Source organism: Ammospiza nelsoni, chromosome 18 (assembly GCF_027579445.1).
Source record: "Ammospiza nelsoni isolate bAmmNel1 chromosome 18, bAmmNel1.pri, whole genome shotgun sequence".
Classification (NCBI taxonomy): domain Eukaryota; kingdom Metazoa; phylum Chordata; class Aves; order Passeriformes; family Passerellidae; genus Ammospiza; species Ammospiza nelsoni.
The window spans coordinates 10,012,240-10,032,040 of NC_080650.1; the positions used below are offsets into that span (position 1 = coordinate 10,012,240).

General features: G+C 56.5%; 1 protein-coding gene across 1 annotated transcript in view; it reads left to right on the forward strand.

The window, feature by feature from the left end:
• Positions 1 to 7,086: 7,086 nt before the first annotated feature.
• Positions 7,087 to 19,801, forward strand: part of SRRM4 (serine/arginine repetitive matrix 4) — a 39,711-nt gene continuing 26,996 nt past the window's right edge. The window contains exon 1 of the mRNA XM_059485313.1: positions 7,087 to 7,217. Coding sequence (XP_059341296.1) covers positions 7,087 to 7,217 — 131 coding nt within the window. The remainder of the gene's footprint in view (positions 7,218 to 19,801) is intronic.

Below are 19,801 nucleotides of genomic sequence, written 5' to 3' on the forward strand. Positions count from 1 at the left end.
CCAGAAAAATCAGATTTTTGGCTTTTTTTTTTTTTTTTTTTTTTTTTTCCTGAGGTGAATCAGCCTCCCCAGGAGGCAGCTGGGCTGAGGTGTGGGATGCAGCCTCAGCATCCCCCAGGTAATTGTGGTCTGAGGAGATGTCCCAGGAAGGACATCAGGGCTGCTGCAAGGGGGATTGGGGCTCTCTGGCCAAGCAGGAAGGGTTTGCTACAGCCCTGGGCTCATCCAAGCTCCCAGCAAGAAAGAAGAGGACCTTTCCAAGATCCAGGCACACCCAGATACCCCCACAACAGCCCTGGAGCACTTCCCACCCTGGCTGAAGACCCCACTGTCCTCAGGGATCTGCTGTGACCTTTGGGCGAGCTCCAGGAGCTGTCAGCTCTTGACCCAGCCTGCAGAGCAGCCTGAACAGTGACAGCAAGGTCAGCAAGATTTGGGGCCCCTGGACACGTCCCTTGTCACATCAGTTCCTGCAGTTACTTGGCTGTAATTTAGCCTGGTTTAATTGTGCTTAAATTAGCCACAAATGGAACAGCACTGCAGCTGCTCTCAAAAAATATATAAAATTACAGCACGCTAAAACATTTTCACGTTTCATTAGTGCATCTTAATGGGAAGTGTCTGCTCCCCAAACTCTCTGTTTACCCTCCAGAGCAGTAAAAGTTTACACATTAGCAGTTGTGCTGCCCATTAACACTGCAAAATGCTCTGTGTGTTTTACAGGGGCAGTGCTGCTCCCCACACGGGTGGGAAGGCTGAAATTTCGGGTTCTCCTGGGGCACCTCTGCATGGGTGGCAGTGATCTGAGCAAGGAGCACCCTGAATGGCAGCTGGGAGCAATGCCACCCTCAGGAGAAGCACCAGAGCCTCTTTCCCGGGATGGGGCTGCCTGTCTCCTTGGTTTTATCAGAGCTTTCTCCCAAGCAGGGTAATGCCTGCAATCCAAATCAGGGAGCTTTTTCAGTGGAAGCAGCATTTTAGCAGAAGCCTATTTAACGCTTAGGCTGACGCCCTCGAGTGCTTTATTTTAAAGCCTTTTTGTTCTTCTCCATTATCAGTAATAGTCTATAAAAGCCAAAAGGCAGCACTTTGCTCCCTCCTGCTCCATCCCCCTGTGGTGTGGGCAGCCCAGCGTGGCAGGGGCTGAGGAGGCTCCTCTGTCCACTGCTCCCCCTGCCCCCAGTAATCCAGAGGGGGAAAAAATCCAGGGAAAGAAAAAGCTCAGTGAGAGGTGATTGCATGGGGTCAAACCGCTTGTCCCATCAGTGTTCCCCAGGCAGATTTGGTTAAATACCTTTGGTCCTGGGCAGCATCTTCCTGGGGGCTCATGAAATGAGTTTTAAGATCTGAATCCCAAGTGACAGGGTGAGGATTTTGCTCCTTGTCTCTGTCCCACCTTACCCAGATCTCATCTTCCCCAGGGAGATGGGTTTTTGTGCAAGGGGTGGCCAAGGAAGGGTGAGCTCGAGCAGTTTGGGGAATTCAGACCTTCTCCTGCCCCTGACTTGGTTCAGTGCAGGGAGGTGCTGGAGGAAGGGAAGCAGGACTGAGCCAGGAATGGAAAATCTCAGTGCTGGCTTGGACGAGGGTGCACATCCTGTCTGACCCCTTCCAGCATTCCCAGTCCGGAGGCCAAAGCCCGCTGCCTTCCCTCTCTGCATCCCAAACTTGTGCTGAGCATCCCCAACCTGCCCCCTGCAGCCAGAGCCGAGCTGTCAGTGATTCCTGCAACATCCATCAGTGCTGTCCGTGTGATTGGAGGCTGCCAATTGCCAGCAGGGAGGGCACAGAGAGCCCAGCAGCCTCCCCAGCTCCGGGGGGATCATCCTTGGGGCTCTGGGACCCTCTGCCCACACTTGGGGGCTCTCTGTGCCCCCCACAGCCCAGCGAGGAGCTTGGCAAGCCAGGCTCTGTCTCTTCTGCTCGGACACGTGTGGCTGCGGGCTCTGTCCCCTCTGTCCCCTCTGTCCCCCTGTGCCAGCCCTGTCTGACCTCTCAGCAGTGGCGCTCGGGGAGCAGCGGCTGCGCAGCTTTGCCGCAGGGTCCCTGGGGCCGGCTCGCCTCCACAGCCACTGCTGCTCACAGGGGAAAAATCATATTTTCAACTTCAAGCCTCCGTCCCCTTTTCCAGTCTGGAGCTTTTTTAGAGCCACAGGGAAGAAAAGGACATGGCCTGGCTGCCTGGCTTCCCTGCCTCCCTCTGCTCCTGCTCTCTCATTCTGCTCTTCCCGGCGGCTTTGCTCACAGCTCCTGTCCCTGCGCCCTTTTTTCTCCTTCTGCCTAAATATCTGGGCCGTGCGGCTTCACTGGGTAAGCAGCGAGGGGAAAAGGCTTTTGTTGGAGCAGATGCGTGGGCAGGTGAGCTGCAGAGCCCCCTCCTGCCCACAGAGAAGCCGGCTGCTTCCACAGAGGCCAGCACTGAAAGCAGGCTGGGACACACCTGGTCCTGGGGAGGGGGACACAGGCTTGGCAGGTCCCTGATGTCCCCCTGGAGATGATGGAGAGGCATCCAGTGTCTACCTGGAGATGATGGAGAGGCATCCAGTGTCCGTCTGGAGATGATGGAGAGGCATCCAGTGTCCGTCTGGAGATGATGGAGAAGCATCCAGTGTCCGTCTGGAGATGATGGGGAGGTATCCTGAGATCCAGGGGCTGGATGGGGATGTCCCACCCTGTGCTGGTCCCACTCCCATCGTGGTTTTTCACACTCAAACCCCACAGGTTTCCCTCTTCCCTGCCAGGCACAGTGGAGCCAGTGCTGATGGAGGGGACATGGGCATCCCTGTTGTTTATCAACCCAAACAAGGGTCTTCACCCCAATGTCAGCCCCAGCAGCCCCCTCACACCAGACCCAGCATCCTGGAGCTCCTGAGCTGGGCACTGATGGCCCTTGTGGGCAGTGGGTGCAGCCACAGCCTTGGCCCTCTGCAGGGAAAGCTGCAGCTCCACTTCCCACTGCCCTTATTTACTGCCTGGAGAAACTTGGGCAGGGTGATGGAGGCAGGGGACAGGGTGGTCACTGCCACCATCCTGTGCCCAAGGGGCCAGCACAGCCTTGCATGGACTCCCCTGGGTTTTCTGTGGGTGGAAGGCCAAAAAAAAAAGAAAAAAAAAAAAAAAGAAAAGAAAAATAAGACACCTTTAGCGAGTACCTTGACCTTGGATGCACCTGAATATAGGGATGGGCAGAGTGGGACATTTGGGTGCTGGGCTCTGCCCTGAGGGGTCAGCCAGGAGCCTTGCAGGGTAAAAGGCCATAAACCAGGTATTTACCCCTAGAAAGGTGGTGAATTCCCTCTTGCAACAGTTTGATCCTCCTAAATGCATTTACCAGGCTAAAGGTGCTCCAGCAGCTGCGTCCTGCCGCCATCTGAGGGTTGTTCCCAGCTTGGCACACAGTGCACATTGTCCTGTGGTTGTTGCTGCTTCTTCACCCTGCAGGCCACTCCTCACTCACTCTTTCATTGGGAAAACCAGCTTGGATCCAGCCCCACTGGGCATCCTCTGCACAGCTCCATGGCCAAACCAGTTCAGTTGCAGGACCCCCCTCCTGGCAGGCAGGGCAGAGCCAAGGGAATAATTGGTAGGTGCTTCTGGAGTGCCACGAGCAGAGGGCACTCACAGCCTTTGTTTATTGACTCTTGATGTAATGAATACTTCCAGAGATAATTACTGACTTTCTGCCCTCCCAGTAAATCTGTTTGGGGAATGGCTGGAGTGGTGCCATGCCAATGGCACGGGGAGGTGGGAATGGAGTGGATTGAGCAAAACCAGGTTCTGGCTCTTCCCACTGGGTACAAGCCAAATAAGAAAAAAACCCAAACCAAAACAACGCTCAACATTTATAGAAAAATATTTATGTAGCTCCAGGACAAGCCCAGCTTTCTTCTCCCTACTAGGGGGAACAGATTAAAACTTAATCCTTGCTAAACACATTTTCTCCTTTCCCTCCCTTGGGGTGCCTCCTGCACACACACAGCTTCTTCCTGCTGATCCCTGCTTCCCTCGGGCTTGTCCTCCTCAGCAGCAGCCCAGGGGGTGTTCACCAGAGCAGGGACCCCCCTCTTCTCTCCACATCCTCAAAATCAAAGCCTCTGTGTGGGAGGGGATGAGGGCACAGGGCCCTTTAAATGTGGAAGAGGGAAAAGCAGGAGAAGGCATGGCTGGAGTTCCTCTGTCCCTGAGCCAGGTGGGTCCCTCTCACATTTCCCAGGGGGATTTGGATGCTGAGGGGAGGTTTGGGAGGTCAGGAGGGTTCTGGGTGTTTAATTGTAGGGTACAGGGGGTTGTAGGGCTGCAGAGCCAGGTGTGGCAAGCAGGGCTGGGGGCCAGCAGCCTTGGGGAGAGCCTGGTCTGCAGCACCCCGTGCACTGGAGGGAGGCCCTTTGTGTCACTCAAAAAACCCCCAAATAATGAGAGAAGAGCTCTTTAAAGAAGTTTATATATTATATTTTATTAATAGGTCCTGATTAAGAGGAAAATGTGCAATTATGCAGTTTCCCTGTTCCCATTCCAAGACTCACTCGCTCTGCTACAGTTTATAGCAAGCATTTGAACCTGGCAGAGCCCCACGTTACTGCTGCAGCTGTAAATAACCCAGGCTGGCATTTATGGCACTCCCAGGGGTGACTAACTGAGGGCTCTGTGCTGCTGGCACACGGTGCTCCCATAGGACAGGCAGCACCTGCAGGGGCTCCAGGGATGCTGTGGCCATGCCCACCCCATGGGAGCAGTCCCAGAGCCCCAGAGGGACACCAGCCCTGGTTCCATGGGTTAACAGACACACCAGATGCACACAGCATCCTTTCTGCTTGTGATATAGTGCTTTTCGTGGCTATCTTATAATGCTTTCTCAGGCTGTTTATTTATGAGACAATTTATTACTGCGCAGTTATTCTATAGCAGGGGAGTCTGTTCCTGGGAGCCTCCGTTAACCGAGCCAATTGCTTAATTGGCTCACTGATGTCTCCACAAGGTGTGCCAGGAGAGAGGCTCTTGTAGTGATGGCAGCCTTCCTCCTGCCCACACACCACCCGTGCTGCTAATTTAATAGTGCAAACATTTATTATTCTTTTTATTTGGGATTAAATGTTAGGGTGATTGGAGAGAGCGCTGGTGGAAGGGGTGAAATGCCCCGGAGTGCAGCTGGAGGTGGTTGGGCTCATCCTGCAAAGCCCAGGGGATGGTGATGCCTGGCAGGTTGTGTGGTAATGAGGCACCAGAGGAGGGTTGGGGCTGACAGTGCCGCTGGGGCTCCTGCCTGATCCTCACCCCACGTTTGGGTCACTCGCCAACAAATCAGAGCAAGACTGGGGAGTGGGTGTACTTAACACCTGATCTCTCTTTATTGAGTTTAATGTGCTCTGAAGGGGAAACAGGTTCCTAATGAGCAGCCTATGTTCTGTGGGAATGACTGGCAGGGCCAGAGGAAAGCCGAGGTTGGATTTGCTCGGGTGGGGAGTCCCTGTCCGTGCCCAGCTGCAGGAGACGAGCTTTGGCCTCTGGTGGCTGTGCAGGGGCTGCTGTGTGTGCCCTCCCCAGCCGTGCTTTCACAGCCTGGCAGCTCTAGCCTCTCAAACCCTTTCTCCTGCTCCTTCTGCCCTTTGCTGTGACTGTCCCTGGAGGATCCCCGCTCTGACACCTGCCCCCGGCATGCGCATCGTGCCCTGGGCTGGAGCACAGCTCCGAGCCGCCTTTCCCTTGGGCGGCTTCCCGGGGGATAACACTCTCCCAGCGAGCATCTCTGCGCCGTGCCTGAGCGCTGTCCTTCCCCGTGGGGTTTTCAGGCATTGTTTGGCAGCGCTGACAGTGTTTCTCCAAGCCCTGCTGGATGCGTGCCCGCTCTCGCTGCTGCCCTTCCCCAGCATCCCCGTCCAGCCGCGGCACAAAGCCCGGCCCGCGTGTGCCAGCGCTGCTGACCCCGGCTGCTGACAGGCGGGACAGGCAACGAGGAGCCGGCAAACCACGCCGCCAGAACGAGCCTTCTGCTGGTGTTGCAAGAAGCGATTAAGTTTCCCCATGATTTTCCTTCTTCTCCGGCTCCCACCGCCCATTGTTCCCGGCTCCATTATCCCCCCGCCGCTTACATAAGCGCATCGTGCGGGTTTCTGAGGCACAATAGAGACTGTCTCGTTCATCCAAGGTCACCAGCTCTTACTTGCGCTTCAAAGCATGTGGTAGAAGAAGCGTTCTCTCCTAAAGACGTTTTTATTGTACTCAGCGCAGAGGCTGAGCGAGATCGCAGCGCTGCACTTGCACCGCCCCAGCTCTTCTTCCCTCCCCACGCGTCCGGTCCTGGCGGGTCAAATCCTGCCTGGAAGGAGAGGAATTGTTTTCTGCGCTGGTTGGGACCCCACTGTGGGATTCCCAGCCCGGCACAGCGCTGGAGCCGAGGAACTGCATGCTCCCTCCCTGCCCCTGCCCAGTTAAATGGGAAGGGAGGTGGAAAAGGGGTTGTATTTCGAATTCTCTGTCCCATTTGGGTCTCAGTATAGACGAGTTACAGAGCCGTCTCTACGGCCTCCTGCCGCTTTCTCCCTCAGCTGTGGCTCCAGGCTTTCCCTTTCTTTCCTTGTGTCTGGTCGGGACTGGGCAAACACGGAGGCTCCTGGGAGCCTCTGCGGGGTCCGGGGACTCTCTGTGCCCGGGAGGCTCCGTGCTCCGCAAAGGGCAAAGCGCAGCGGTGATCCCGCAGCGAGCTGGCAGCGGCCTCTCGGCTGGGGAAGGAAATGATGGGGAGGACGCACGGACGGTCCTGGGGGCTGCGAGGGGGTGGAAACCCCCCAGGCTTCACCCATGCGGGGAGCGGACACGGCCGGAGGGGGTCGCGGGTGCCCCGGAGCCGCCCCCTCCCCGCGCTGGGCTCCGCCGCTCCGGGCGCAGCCGCGGCGGGGGCGGTGCCGGGGAGGGGACGGCGGCGGGCCCGGCCCCTCTGCCCGCCCCGCCGGCACAAAACGGGAGGCGGGGGCGGCCGGGGCCGCACTCCCCGCAGCGGGCCGGGCTGCGGGCTCGCCGGGCCGGGCGGAGCGGGGGATGTAGCGCTCAGCACCGCGGACAGCGGCGGGGCTGCCCGTGGGTCCCGGGGCCATGGCCGGCGTGCAGCAGGGAGAGAAGCAGCTCTTCGAGAAGTTCTGGAGAGGCACCTTCAAAGCCGTGGCCACGCCGCGACCCGAGAGCATCATCGTGGCCAGTATCACCGCCCGCAAGCCGCTGCCCAGGTAAGGGCTACCGGGGCAGGGGAGGGGGGTTTGGGAGATCCTGCGTCCTTCTCCATCTCTAGTTCTCTTCCCACCATAAGGAGAGTCCTGAGCGTGTCTCCCTGCCACCAGCAGCTGTTCGTGGCTGGAGAAGCCGGGGCACCCTCCCCATGCCTGAGGGTGCTGGCTGGCTGAGCCCCCTCCCTGGGCAGGTGCTGTGCTCCAGAGCTGGGCAGGTTTGGGAAACTTTGGAGCCTGGGAGCAGGGTGCGGGTCTGCAAAGCTCTAGCTGGGCTACGGAGTGGTGGAGGGCATTAGCTGGAAAGTGTGACCAGCTCCATCCCCGTTGTGCAGAGCCCTGGGGTGTGTGTCCTGCTGGTGGCCTTGTCTCTGTGTCAGCCCTTCACCTCGGACCCTTGGGAAGGTGAAGCCTGGGGAGGGAAACAGCCCCTGGGGCTGGACCCTGCCTTGTCACCGAGGGGAGGCTGGTGACCCCTAGGGACACACAGTGCAAGCAGCCTGGTCAGTGCCACGGCCAGGGACAGCTCTGGGGATGGTGTCCCCCATGTCCCATAGCCAAGCAGCTTTGACTTTGCTCACCCAGCACCTGTTCTGCCCTCCTGCTCCAGCAAAGTCAATGCCCCCGTGTTTGACAGAGGCTGAGCAACAGAGAAACCTGTGAAAAGAGGCGAGGGGGCTGCAGGTACCCCTTGAGCCCCTCTGCCAGGCTGTCACACAGGCAAAGGTCTGTGTGGCTTCCTCACAGCCATGCACACTCTAATTTAGACCACCTTTATTTTGCTGATTGTCTCAGTATTTGTTAATAATATCCTATTTGTGCTGCTTTTATAAACAAAGGACTCTTTTGCTGGCTCTCCTCTCTCTTTGCTCTGTTTTTCCTCTGCCGGGTCCTGCCCAGCTGCTGTGGGGAACCAGCCAAAGTTCGTGGAGGTGCTGTGTCTGTAGAGGAGAGGGGCTCAGTCTGCAGGAGGCTGGGTCCTGGGGGCTCAGCCTGTCCTAGGGAAGAGAGGGATCCTTTGAAATGAGCCTTTTCAGATGCTCCCCGTGCCAGTGGAGGCTGTGAGCCACAGCGCAGTGGGGATGGGGGTCCCTTCTGCCCTGCAGCCCAGCTGCTGAGCGTGAATGTTTCCAACCTCTCTGATTTCCATTAATCTAGGTAGGAAAATGGGAAAAGCATGGGTTCAGCCTCCAGTTGAGAAGAACAATTCTTGTTTCCACAGGCAGTGTTTGCAGGGCTTCAGCTTTTGTGGCAGAGGGGAACCTCTGTTTTTCTCCATCTGTGCATCGGGTAGGGTCGGCACCTGGGCTGAGGGCTGGCTCACACTCGCACTCCTGCCTGGAGGTTCCTCAGTGAGCTTAAATATCTTGACGTTGGAGATGTAATAAGGCAACAAATTCAGATTTTGTGGAAATACAGCCAGCCTGGGTGCCAGGAATGCTGCCTGGCTCTATCTAGCCAGCAGTTTGGATGGCACAGACATCGTGGTGGGGCTGAGCACCGTGGCTCGGGGTGTTTGCAGATCCATTAAAAAGTTCCCAAATGTGAGCACCGCTCCGTGCTGTTGGTAGTGACAGCTCCGGTGGCAGTGAAACAGTGCAGAGCTCTTGGCACAGAGCAGAGCCAGCCCGGCTTTGCTGTGGTTTGTGGTGGGCACCAGCAGACCCAGGTGCCCACTCTGGGCTGTGCTCCGCTGCTGGGTCAGTGCAGCCCGGCTCCTTTTGTCCCCTGGCAGTGTGTCCTGCCGGCCCTGGGCTGTTCCAGGGGTGTGACAGCCGCACAGAGCGGGGCCAGCCCTGCCGGGGTCCGCGGGGCACTCGCTGTGCTCGCCCTGCCCGGGCACGGAGGGGCTGTGCTGCTCCAGGGGCTGCCACCAAAGCTGCGGGGACAGAGATGCTGCAGTTCGCAGCTCTTCTCATCGGTGCTGCCGGCTCGGCTCGCATCCCACGGGGCTCTGCCAGGAGCTGGAGCTGCCGTCTGGGCAGGATCACACCTCTGAGTGCCACATCTCACACCCCCAGGGGCTTTGCAGCGGCTCCTTTGGCTGCACGGTGATGTCCCCAAGCTGGCCCTAGGCTCCTGGTCCAGCAGTACCCAGAGCCAGGCTCCTGCTCTCCATCCATGGAGAGAACAGATCCAGGGCTCACAGCAGCTCCTGTTGTAGTGGTCTCTGTGCCTGGCTCCGCTCTGGGTTTGTTTTTCCGGAAGGTTTCGCTGCGCCACTGCTTGGACCAGCCTCCCTTCCCTGACGATACTCCCGACTAATTTAAGAGCAAATGACTGTGGTGCCAGAGAGGAGATGGGGAAACCAGTTAGCCAAATGAAATATTAAGATGACCATCTGGATTGCTGTTTTCTCCCACACTTGACAGCTGGTCCCCTGCAAACACCCTGCCCTGGATCCGGCCCCGTGCTTCCCACAGCAGTGGAGATGCTGCCATGGTTTCTAGGCCAGCACTGCCCACCTCCCATCAGTTCTCCTGGCTGGTCCTGTGCCCTTGTGGAGTGTCAAGGGGCTCAGCTACACCATGGGGGTCCTGCCAGGGATTCCCCCACAGTGTCCATAGCCCAAAGCATCCTGCAGGGTGCCCTGGGAATGGCTGAGGGCCCAATCCTGCATCCTTGTGGGGCAGCAACGGGGTTACCTGCACAGAAAGTGATGCTTTTCCCCCTTGCCTCAACCCTCACCACTCCCTTCCTGCTGCTTCTGCAGATAAAGCATCTTCCATCTAAATTCCCATCTAGCTGTCTTGGAGGTTGGGAGGGTTAAAGCTTTGCTAAACCCACGGTTCATCCTGGAACAAAAGAGTGCATTAATACCTTCCCTCCTGCTGGGGCTGGGGGGGGGGGGGCACGAAATCCAGCCCCCCAGACAGCTTTGTGCCCAGAGCAGAGCTCTGCCAAAGTAAATGGATTATTGACCAGTTTGCAGAGTGAAAGGGAAAACTGAGGTGATGGGGAAAGGGGCTTTTCCAATTAACCTTTCCCCACACAGGGCCTGGTGGGGCTTTGCTGTGCAGCTGAGGGTGAGGGGCTGCATGATGAGGGGAGGCTGAGGTTGACCCAGAGCTTGCCTTTGCAGGGGAATTGCTCCAGCATGTGCAAAATCCCAGTATGATTTGAGAGGGTTTTGTGCCCAGTGTGCTGGGGAGGGATGGGATCAGGGACAGAGACCACCTACCCTGCCCTGAGCCCCTCTGCCAAACCGGGGTGCCCTCAGTGTCTCTCACTGGGCCATGAGGATGGGGCTTTGGCTCTGATGAACTGAAAATGCTTTCAAAATCTGCTGTGTTAAGGTGCCACTGGCCTCTGGGGATGAGTATGAGCACCATGCTGTGGCCCCAGCCCCAGAGCAGGATCAGCTTCCCTCCCTCTGGGCTGGGCTTTTGTCTGCATCTCTTCTCTGGCCGTGACCTCGGGCACAGCACGGGGCTGGGAGCCCTGTCCCACCTGGAAGCCTGACTTCTCCAGCACTGCTGAGAATTCCATCAGCATCGGGTCCCCAGGTGGGAGATGCTCCAAGTGTCCCAGGAACTGGAGCTGGTGGGAGTGTGGGGGCTTGAGGGATGATTCAGGGGTGGTTTAGTTCCCTGCTGCCTCACCGCCAGCCACGGTACTGTTGGCATGAACTGCCGTGTCTCCAGAAACTCAGCCAAAATCCACTTTTGGGCCTGTGGGTGCTGGTGTCAGCTCCCGGGGCAGCCTCTGAGACAGAGGAGGCTCCTGCATCCCTCCGTGCCAGATGGTCTAAGTGGGTCACATCAGGGCAGCGCTGGGGATTTGTGCTTTAACCCTTAATCCCCCGGGATGCGCCGTGCGCGGAGGGGGAGGGATGCGCTGCTGGGGTGGGATTAAGCCGTAGTTTGCCGTCGCGGGTGATCTTGGAGAGGAGTCTGGGACAAGGGTGCCGTGTCCTGGGTGCCGTGTCCTGCCCGCTGCCCTGGGACACGGCAGGAGCAGCCAGGGCACGGCAGTGCCGGAGGTCTCGGTATCCTCCGAGGGTGCACAAAGCAGCTGCGGATCTCCTGTGGCCTCTGCAGCGACTTTTGGCCATGCCAACCTCTGGCTCCCTTTGGCTGCCGCGATTCCCCAGCGTGCCCCCCCATCCTCGGCAGGGATGTGTGGGGTGTGCCGGCGGGGAGGGAGCCCCGCTGGCAGCCCTGCCGTGCCGCTGCCCCCCAGCCCCGCTAATCTCCCCTGGCTGGCCGGGCATCTGTTCCGCGGGGCCGCCTGGCTGCCATCTGCTGCTCCATCCTGCGAGCCCCGGTGCTAATGAGCCCGTGGCCCCGGCCCAAGGAGGGGGGAGAGGGGCTTGAAAAGAAAAGCGAGGGGGAGAAGAAAAGCCCCTTCCTCGGAGGGGCTGTCAATAGCGAGGCTTTTGTGTGCCCCTGCCCTCCGGCTCCAGCTGGACGGCGCTGGGAGCAGGCAGAGCTAATTAGGCAGCTCGGCACTGCCGGGGGGCTGGGGGCGGCTCAGCGAGGGGAAGAGCTGGGAATGCCCGCAGGACCCACTCCCTGCTGCTCGCAGAGCCTTCGTCATCCTCATCCTCCTCCTTTCCATCTGCCTCTGCTCTGCGCTGGTGCTGGGCACCGTGACCCTGCTGGGAAGTGCTGTGATTTTGGGGACAGGTAATTTCTGACCTCTAAAAGTCCACTTGAGAGCTTTGCTGGGCTTTGCTTGGGGCCCAAACCATGGCTCCTGCTCCCACACTCACCAGTAAGAACACGCACAACCTGGCCCAGCTGCTGAGTGAGGGGCCACAGCAGCTGCTGAGGAAACACAGGATGAGGGTCTCCCTAAATCCAGGATTTGCTGCTGCCCCACCTCTGGCCAAAAGCGACCCTGCGGTGTCCCTGCTGTGCCAGGGAAGCACCGTATCCAATCTCTTTAGATGAGGGATGAAATCAGGTGGAAGGCAGCAAAAGGGAGGACAATTCCACTGGCTGGCTGGAGGATGGTTTTGTAGAAATATTTGATTTCACCCTTGATCAAACCCACTGGAGACACTGGCCTGGCTGCCAGGCAGCTCCCTGTCTGCAGATGCTGTGAGGGGGGCACTGGTGGGGTCTGTGCTGACCATGGGGTCCCTCCCCGCCTCAGCAGCATCCCAGCACTCATGTGAGGCTGTTTCATGGAGTGTGGAGAACCAGGCCAGGGTGAAGTATGACAGTTTAGGGTCTTGCAGGGCTGGGGTTCATCCTTGCCTGGCTCAGGTAGCAGCACCATCTCCAGCCAGTCCCCATCCCTGCTTTTATCCCATCCCTGGAGAGGCAGGAGAGCAGGATACTTGAACCCCATGCACGTGTTCACACCCCTCCCACCAAGTCCTGCTAATGAATATTTAGGGCTGTGAGGCCCTAAATAATAAATAGCAGTGATGACCTTGATGACAGGGATTGCTAAGGAGCTTCTGCCCAGCGCCAGGTCCTGTGGCTGCTCGTGTCTCCTTGCTGTCACCATCCTGTCCCCATCATCTGGGACAGCCTGTGCTGCTGCAGCTTGACCCCAGAAAGAGTTTCTGTGTGATCAGGCATCCCTTCTCTCACCAGGCTCCCTGGGCTTGGGAGATTTCCCTGGCATTTGTACCCCTTCCCACATCTCCATGGCTGGTGGCTGTACCTTTCCACACCTCCATTTCTCTATAAGCTGGACTTATCAAATGCACCCCCACATCACTGAAGTGAAATAATTTCATGCATGACCACCCTCTCCTTTTCTCTCCTTTTTTTTTTTTTCATTTATTTTTTCATTTTCTACCTGTGGGCACTGAAACCTCTTCATCACTGCAAAGCCTGGCCCGGGCCAGAAAATCCCACCAGTGTTTCAGTGCAGAGGGTGCCAGGGCTTTTGCCACAGCCTCTGCTCTGGCATGAGCCCTCAGAGGCTCTCCGGGACTGGGTCTGTGACCCACAGCTCTTTCCTGTGACCCACACACAGCTCTCACTCCCTTGGGCCCAAATCCCTGGTGGTGCCATCACCTGGAAAACAGGCCAGGGTTTGATGCCTGGATTGGGCAGGGAGAAAGGGAGCCAGCTTGTGTTTGCAGCCTTGCTTGATGATTTCAGAGGTGTCTGCAGAGGCACAGAGGTTGTGATGCCTGAAATCTGGTGGCAGTGGTGGGTCCCAGCAGCACAGCATCCCCAACAGGCTTTGGTGTGTGCCAGGGATACGCGGGCTGGGCCATCACCCCCGGCAGCGTGGCCGGGCACAGTGCCCACGTCTGTGCCACCATCTCCTGGCAAAGGGCACTCGACCCTCAGTGGGACACCGGGTGCTGCAGAACTGGCTTCTCCAGCAGGCACTTGAGCTGGAAGCGCTGACAAACACGGGCAGTTTAAAAATAGCCGTTTCTTTTGCACGCGGCGGGAACGCGCTCCCTGCCAACGCAGCAGGGACCGCAGGAAGGACTGACAAAAAATAATGCAAGTGGCAAAATAAACTCTATTAAAAACTGTGCTGGTGTTTGAGGCGGGCTGAAATGAGTCTCTGGTCTGGAGGCAGCGAGGCTGGGGCTCCACTGATGACCCGTTAAGCTCTGCGTGTTTAATTTATGAATTGTCATTAGTGGGAGAAGAAGCAGCTGCTGCCCAGCCCCAGCTGGGGCATCTCCTTGTTCACCCCTGGCTGGGCAGAGGGGACAGTGTGGGCAGGGTCCTGCTGCCTGTTGGGCTGCTCTTCTCTCTGTCACTTGCTGGAATGGGCTGTGGGGGCTTTCTGCTGCTGGGTTCCAGGTGCCCATCTCACAGCCCACAGGGTGGCTGAAATGCTCTGAGACCCACAGGCAACAATGACAAAATGAAACCCATCAGCCCGCGTCAAACACCAGCACATTTCAGGCATCACAACCTCTGTGCCTTTGCACTGCCACAGACAGACATCAAATTCCAGCAGGAACTTGGTGGCACTTTGGCAATGGGCTGGTTGTATTGGATTTATCTCTGTGCCCACGTGTGTTGGAGGGTGACAGGAAAAGAGTGGGGCAGGAGGCTGGGATTTGAGCTACATTACCATCAGGATGAAGAATTAGCTACTGCCCAGCAAGAGAAATATTTTTGCATTAAGAGAGATTTCACAGTTAAAGAGCTCCTGCTGCATTAATCTGTGGGTCAGCTGGAGCTGCCCTACAATCCCCTGCCCACCAAAGCTGGGCAAGTGTAACACCAATCTGTAAGAGCATGTAAATATAACAGAAGTCATTCTCCACTGCTCCATCAGCTGCAGCCAGCAGAGGAATCCTGCTCTGCCAAGGCATGGACATGGATGGATGGCTGGGGCCCAGAGGGTGTGAGAGGCAGTTTGGGATTTGGGCAGATCTACTCCTGAGGCTGGTGCTTTAACTCAGAGAACTTATTTACCTTAAAGCATTTGCCCTCTTCAAACCCCCCTGCTCTGGTCAGAGCCTGGTCAGGATTGTTATGATGGGGACAAGCAAGACAACTGGCTTCAGCACTTCTTTGAAGGGATGGGGTTTTTATTCTCCAGAAAATTCCAAGACTGGCAACTTACAGACAATAAGACCCCAAAGCAACAAAACTTGTCATGTGTCACCTGCCCTTCCCTGTGTGTGGGGCAGCCTCCATGGTTATCCCTCACCTTTACCTTTTGGAGGGTTTTGAATGTTTTGGTGATTCCAGGGTCCCTGTCTCTATCCCTGCCCTCCCTGTGAGTGTGGAGCATCTCTGCAGCTGCAGGGCCAGAGCCAGAGGCACAACGCTGGCAGCACGTGCCAGTGGAAGGTTTAGCTCCTGCTCTGTGCTGCCTTGTGGCAGTAGCTACTCCCCCATTGCCTCAGGAGTTCACCACAAGTGCTTTTTTTCCACCCAGAGCCCCAATTTCCCCGTCCCCCCAAGGGCTCTGGGCACAGGAGCTGTGCCATGGGGATGAGTGGGTTAATTTTGCAGTGGTCCAAAGTGCTGGCTGCCTGCTCTCTGGGCTGTGAATGCCACCCAGGGCACATCCATCCCTGATTAATGGAAACTAAAAAGCAGGATCCTAGGGACCTGTGGCTCCCTCCCCACTGCTGGCTGCCACAGCCAGCCCTCAGCCTGTGTTGCTGCCGGGTTTGTCCTGCACAGAGCAGAGGACGGGGTCTCACCTTGCCTGCCCATGGTGGAAGAGCAGGCAATGGAGCCCCTGGACACAGCCTGTGCCCTCCCTGCAGAGCTGGCACTGCCCTGCTCCCCCTGCTCACCCTCCCCAGCACTTTGGTATTGATTTGACCTGAACTCCCTTTAATGTGCTGTGATTTCTTTCAATTAGGCTTTGAGCGAGGCCTGTGCCACGTTCAATAGAACTGGACCTGTGCCTGGACTAGCACAGCCCAGAGGGAGATGCTTGCAGATGCTCCCCCATCCCTGGCAGGAGCATCCCCCCATGCCCTATTTTCCCCATGTCCCATGAGGATATTCCCACTGCCTCAAGGTTGCTCCTTGTCCCCTCTGCATTTCCTGGCCTTTGCACCCACTGGGCTGGTGGCTTTGCCAAAGGGCAGGTTCAGGGTGATTCCTGCTGTGTGCAGGAGCAGCCCCACTGCAAATGGGAGCTGAACCCACCCTGAGCACTCCTCATCTTCACCAAAGCTTTTCCCTCTCTCCTTGGGGGCTGGCATCTCCTCAGGGCCGCATTCAGCCAAGGCAGGGCTTGGGTCACATTGTTTGCAGCAAACTGATGGGCAGGGTGCTTGTTTGCAGAGATTGGGTGGAGCAGAAATCCCTGCCCTTCATCTCCAGCTGCAATTACCGAAGCCAAGTCGATGCAGTTGATGGTAATAGGATGGTAACACTGTCTGAATTCGTATTTAATGCTGATTCCAAGGGTCTATAATCTTCATCAGCACCACATGACTTTTTATAGAACAGAAAAATGTGAGAGTGGTTAATGAGCTGTAATTCTGGAGAGCTTCTGCCTTGATTGGGACTAATTATTTTCTTTATAAAAATAATTAACCATGCACACAACCTATAGAGTGAAAGGCATGTGGCATTAATTAAACCATGCAGTATTTTCACTGCACCTTTATCTCCCATTTCCCAGCACATCCCAAACAGACGGTGACACGCTGTGGAAAGCCAGGCTGGGCACAAGCTGGCATCGTGTCAGGGCACAAAGGGCAGGCCCTGGGTGAGGGGGATGCCCCAGATCCCAAATCCACAGCCCCTTGGCCCTGCATGTACTGTGGAAGGCCTCATTTGGGTAGGGGAGGCTGGTTTGGGGGTAAGGTGATGGTGCTCACACGTGGGGGCACAGAGGGGACACTGGGGGTGTCAGTGGGGCAGGGCACAGGGCTCTGTGCTTTGTGCTGTGATTTGCATCAGGATATCCCAAAATTGAGGTGGTGGCTTTGTGCAGGCCAAACCTTTGTTCTCCAGCCCTCTGGGATCCCAGGATGAGTCCCAGGTGAACGTGCCCCAGCACCGGGGCTGTGCGTGCTTAGACACACACTTACATAATACATAATTGTTAACAAAACTAATTCCCCTATTTTCCTGGAGGTATTCTGAGAACTAATGAATATATTTGCATAATCTTGATTTTGTTTATGAATAATTCTGGATTATCCAAATGTGAATAACACCAGGGCTTTGCCACTCTAGATTGCCTTTCAGCTGAGGATAGCAAAGCATTTTACAAATATTAGTTCAGCCTCACAAATCCCAGCGAGCAATAAAATTATTATTACACCCAATTAAAGATGGATGGGATGGAAACTGAAATGATTCTCTGAAGCCTGTCCTGGCAGGGTCTGCCACAGGGATTCACCTGCCTCTTCCAAATCATCCCCCTAGGAAGCAGCAAGTGGACAAATATCCTCTTTTTTCTTTTTTGGGATGATTTAAAACAGTGGCCAGAGTTGCAGGGTGGTGTGGATGGTTGGGGACCTGAGAGCAGACAGGAGGTTTCTTTCTGGCTCTGACTCCCACACAGCACTGAGCACCTCATAGCCCTGTGTGTGGCAGGGATGGCACAGCTATACCACCCTTTTCCATCCTGGAGCACAGTGAGAGGAGAAAAGGACTTGTCTTCCCTTCCAGAAACTCTCCTTTATTCAAAACCTCCTCACCAGTCCCTCCTGGGCAGGCAGCCTGACCACTGGGGTGTTTCCCACAGGACCAGGGGGTGTTACAGGGAAAGAGAATTGGAGTCAAACCAAACACTCCCACCCATGAAGCTGCAGTTCAGGAGCTTTCCAGCTCAGCTGTCCCTGCACACACAGGGAGGAAAAGGCCCTTTTTGGCCATTAAAAACCCCTGTGAGTAAATGAGAGTGGGAGTTTAGAGTCCACTTTCCACATCCCCTGCTGGGCTGGGATCGTATAGGCTCATTGCTCAGCAGCAGAAATGTGTTTGTTAATTCCTTTCCACGGGAGCTAATTTCTGCCCACGCCTCTCTGGGTGGGGACATCTGCACCTCACGGTGTCACGGAGCCCTCCTGGCCCCAGGGTGGCCGTGGCAGTGCAGCCCTGTACATCACAGGGGGCTGCATGTTCAGGAGACAAGTCCCAAAGATAGGGATGGCCAAGGAACCCTTCCTCACCAGACCCTGCCCAGGTGATGCCCTGGCTGGGGACACCCATTTGGCACCCAAGTTGGGGACACCCATTTGGCTGCACTCCTGAGTCTGTCCTGGGGGATTTGAGCAATTTTTAATGTTGGAGTCATTTCAAGCTGAGCCCTTGGGAATCGCTGCTCCCTAGGGAGCACCATGCCTGTGTTGTGGCACATGGGGTGGCTCAGGGTTTATGAACAGCATGAGGTGACCTGGGTGTCCCTGTCCCCAGCCTGGGTGGATGGATGGGGCAGTAGAGAGGCTCAGCCAGGCATTTCCAGGACAGCTCTCCAGGCATGTGGCAGCTGCATGAACAGGTTTTGTTCTTGGAGTTACCTGAGTGTTGGGACCTCCAGTGTGTTCTCCCCTTTTCCAGTGACAATTCAACAGAAGATTAAGGGAGAGGAGGAAAAACTTTATGTGAGTGGCAAAGAAAGCATTGCTGCTCCAAGTGGATCTTCTCCAGCCACCTCCTTGCTGCTTTCTAAGTGCCTAATTACTAATTTATTTTTAAAGTGATCTCAGTGCTCCCAGGAGCTGTGTGTAACTGTGTGCTTACCATTCCCTATTTGATTAAAATTTAACGAGTTGTTATTGGCAAATTCACTATTTCACTGCTGTTTGCCATGCCAAGTAGCACAGGGTCTGGACAATGCAGGCACATCTGATGGTCCCGGGAGCAGAGGCTGGCACTGTGCAGTCCCTTGGGTGTGAAGGTGCTCTCCAGCCTGACCATATTGCAGGGAGTGCCAAAGCCCTTATTTTCTAGGACATCCATGTGTTCTTTTTTTTTTTTTTTTTTTTTTTTTTGTTAAACCCTTCCTAAAGCATTAAGCATCATCCTCAGCTTCTGGCTCCCCGAGCTGTGTTGAGAAATGCCCAAGCACAGCCTCTGGGCTCCCTCCCAGCCCCTTGGTCCTGACCTTTGCCCAGCTTGGTTTTGCCCTGTGCTGCTTGTGGGCAAATGTTTCAAGGGAAACAAGCTCAGGTCCAGACTTTTCCTTATCCCAAGCTCTGCAAGGGCTGTTCCAGGTTGCCCCCATGCCTGGCTGTCAGCTCACCTCTGCTGCAGGCTGCCTGGGGGTGATGGCAAGGAGAGGAGCCGGGAGTGCCGGGAGGAGAGTGGCTGTGGGGTTACGGTGTGGTTTAGCATAATCTCTCAGCCCCAGACCTCTGGGTCACCCAGGAGCCTAGTGTCCCCCAAAACATGGATTAGGGTTATGCCATGGATCAGGGATGTGCCAGATCGCTGTGCCATGGGGCAGCACATAAGCACTTCCATGTGCATTTGTGGGCACCTGGAACAACCAAAGCTCTTGTCGTGTTTCCTGATGGAGGAGAAAACTGGCTGCTGTACAGGCATGGGAGCCCTTGTGTAAGGAGGAGGCTCTGAGGACAGGAAAGGCACAGGATTGTCCCCCCGAGAGCCGGGCAGTGTGCAGGTGCAGACGGGCAGGAAGCTCCGCAGGGACCCCGAGCCGAGCCGGCAGCGTGGGAGGCACAGGATGCCGCAGGAACCCTTCGAGATGGGGCAGCAGGCCAGGTTTTCTTTAGAAACAATGTGACCATGTGCCATATTCCTCAGGTTCCTCGCTGTTATCTCTGGCAGGCAGTCAGCAGAGCCATCCTGGGTCGCTGGAAGCGAGGGAAAGGGACACGGAGCGCTGCAAGGAAGGGGGACAGAGATGGGGCTCCTTGGGGAGGAGGAGACCGAGCCGTGGGGAGCAGGGAGAGGCTGTGCTCACCGAGAATGCCTAAGGAGGCGATTCCCAGAGGCCTGGCTTTCCCCGTGGAGCTTTCCCTGTGCAGGGACTGTCCATCCCCGGGGGCCGCTGGCAGGTGGTGCCCGGCACAGAGCCCTCCCCGCGGGCTGCCCCCTCTCAGCATCCCCGGAGCATCTGGCACTGATCCTGCGCCGCCAGCGGGGCCTCCTCCAGCGGGGAAGCTCCTCTGTTCTGATCCAGCCATGCATAGTAAATCAACTGCTGGAAAAGAAAGAGCCAAGCTGCTTTTTTGGCCCGGGATGTGCCGAGAGCGGTCG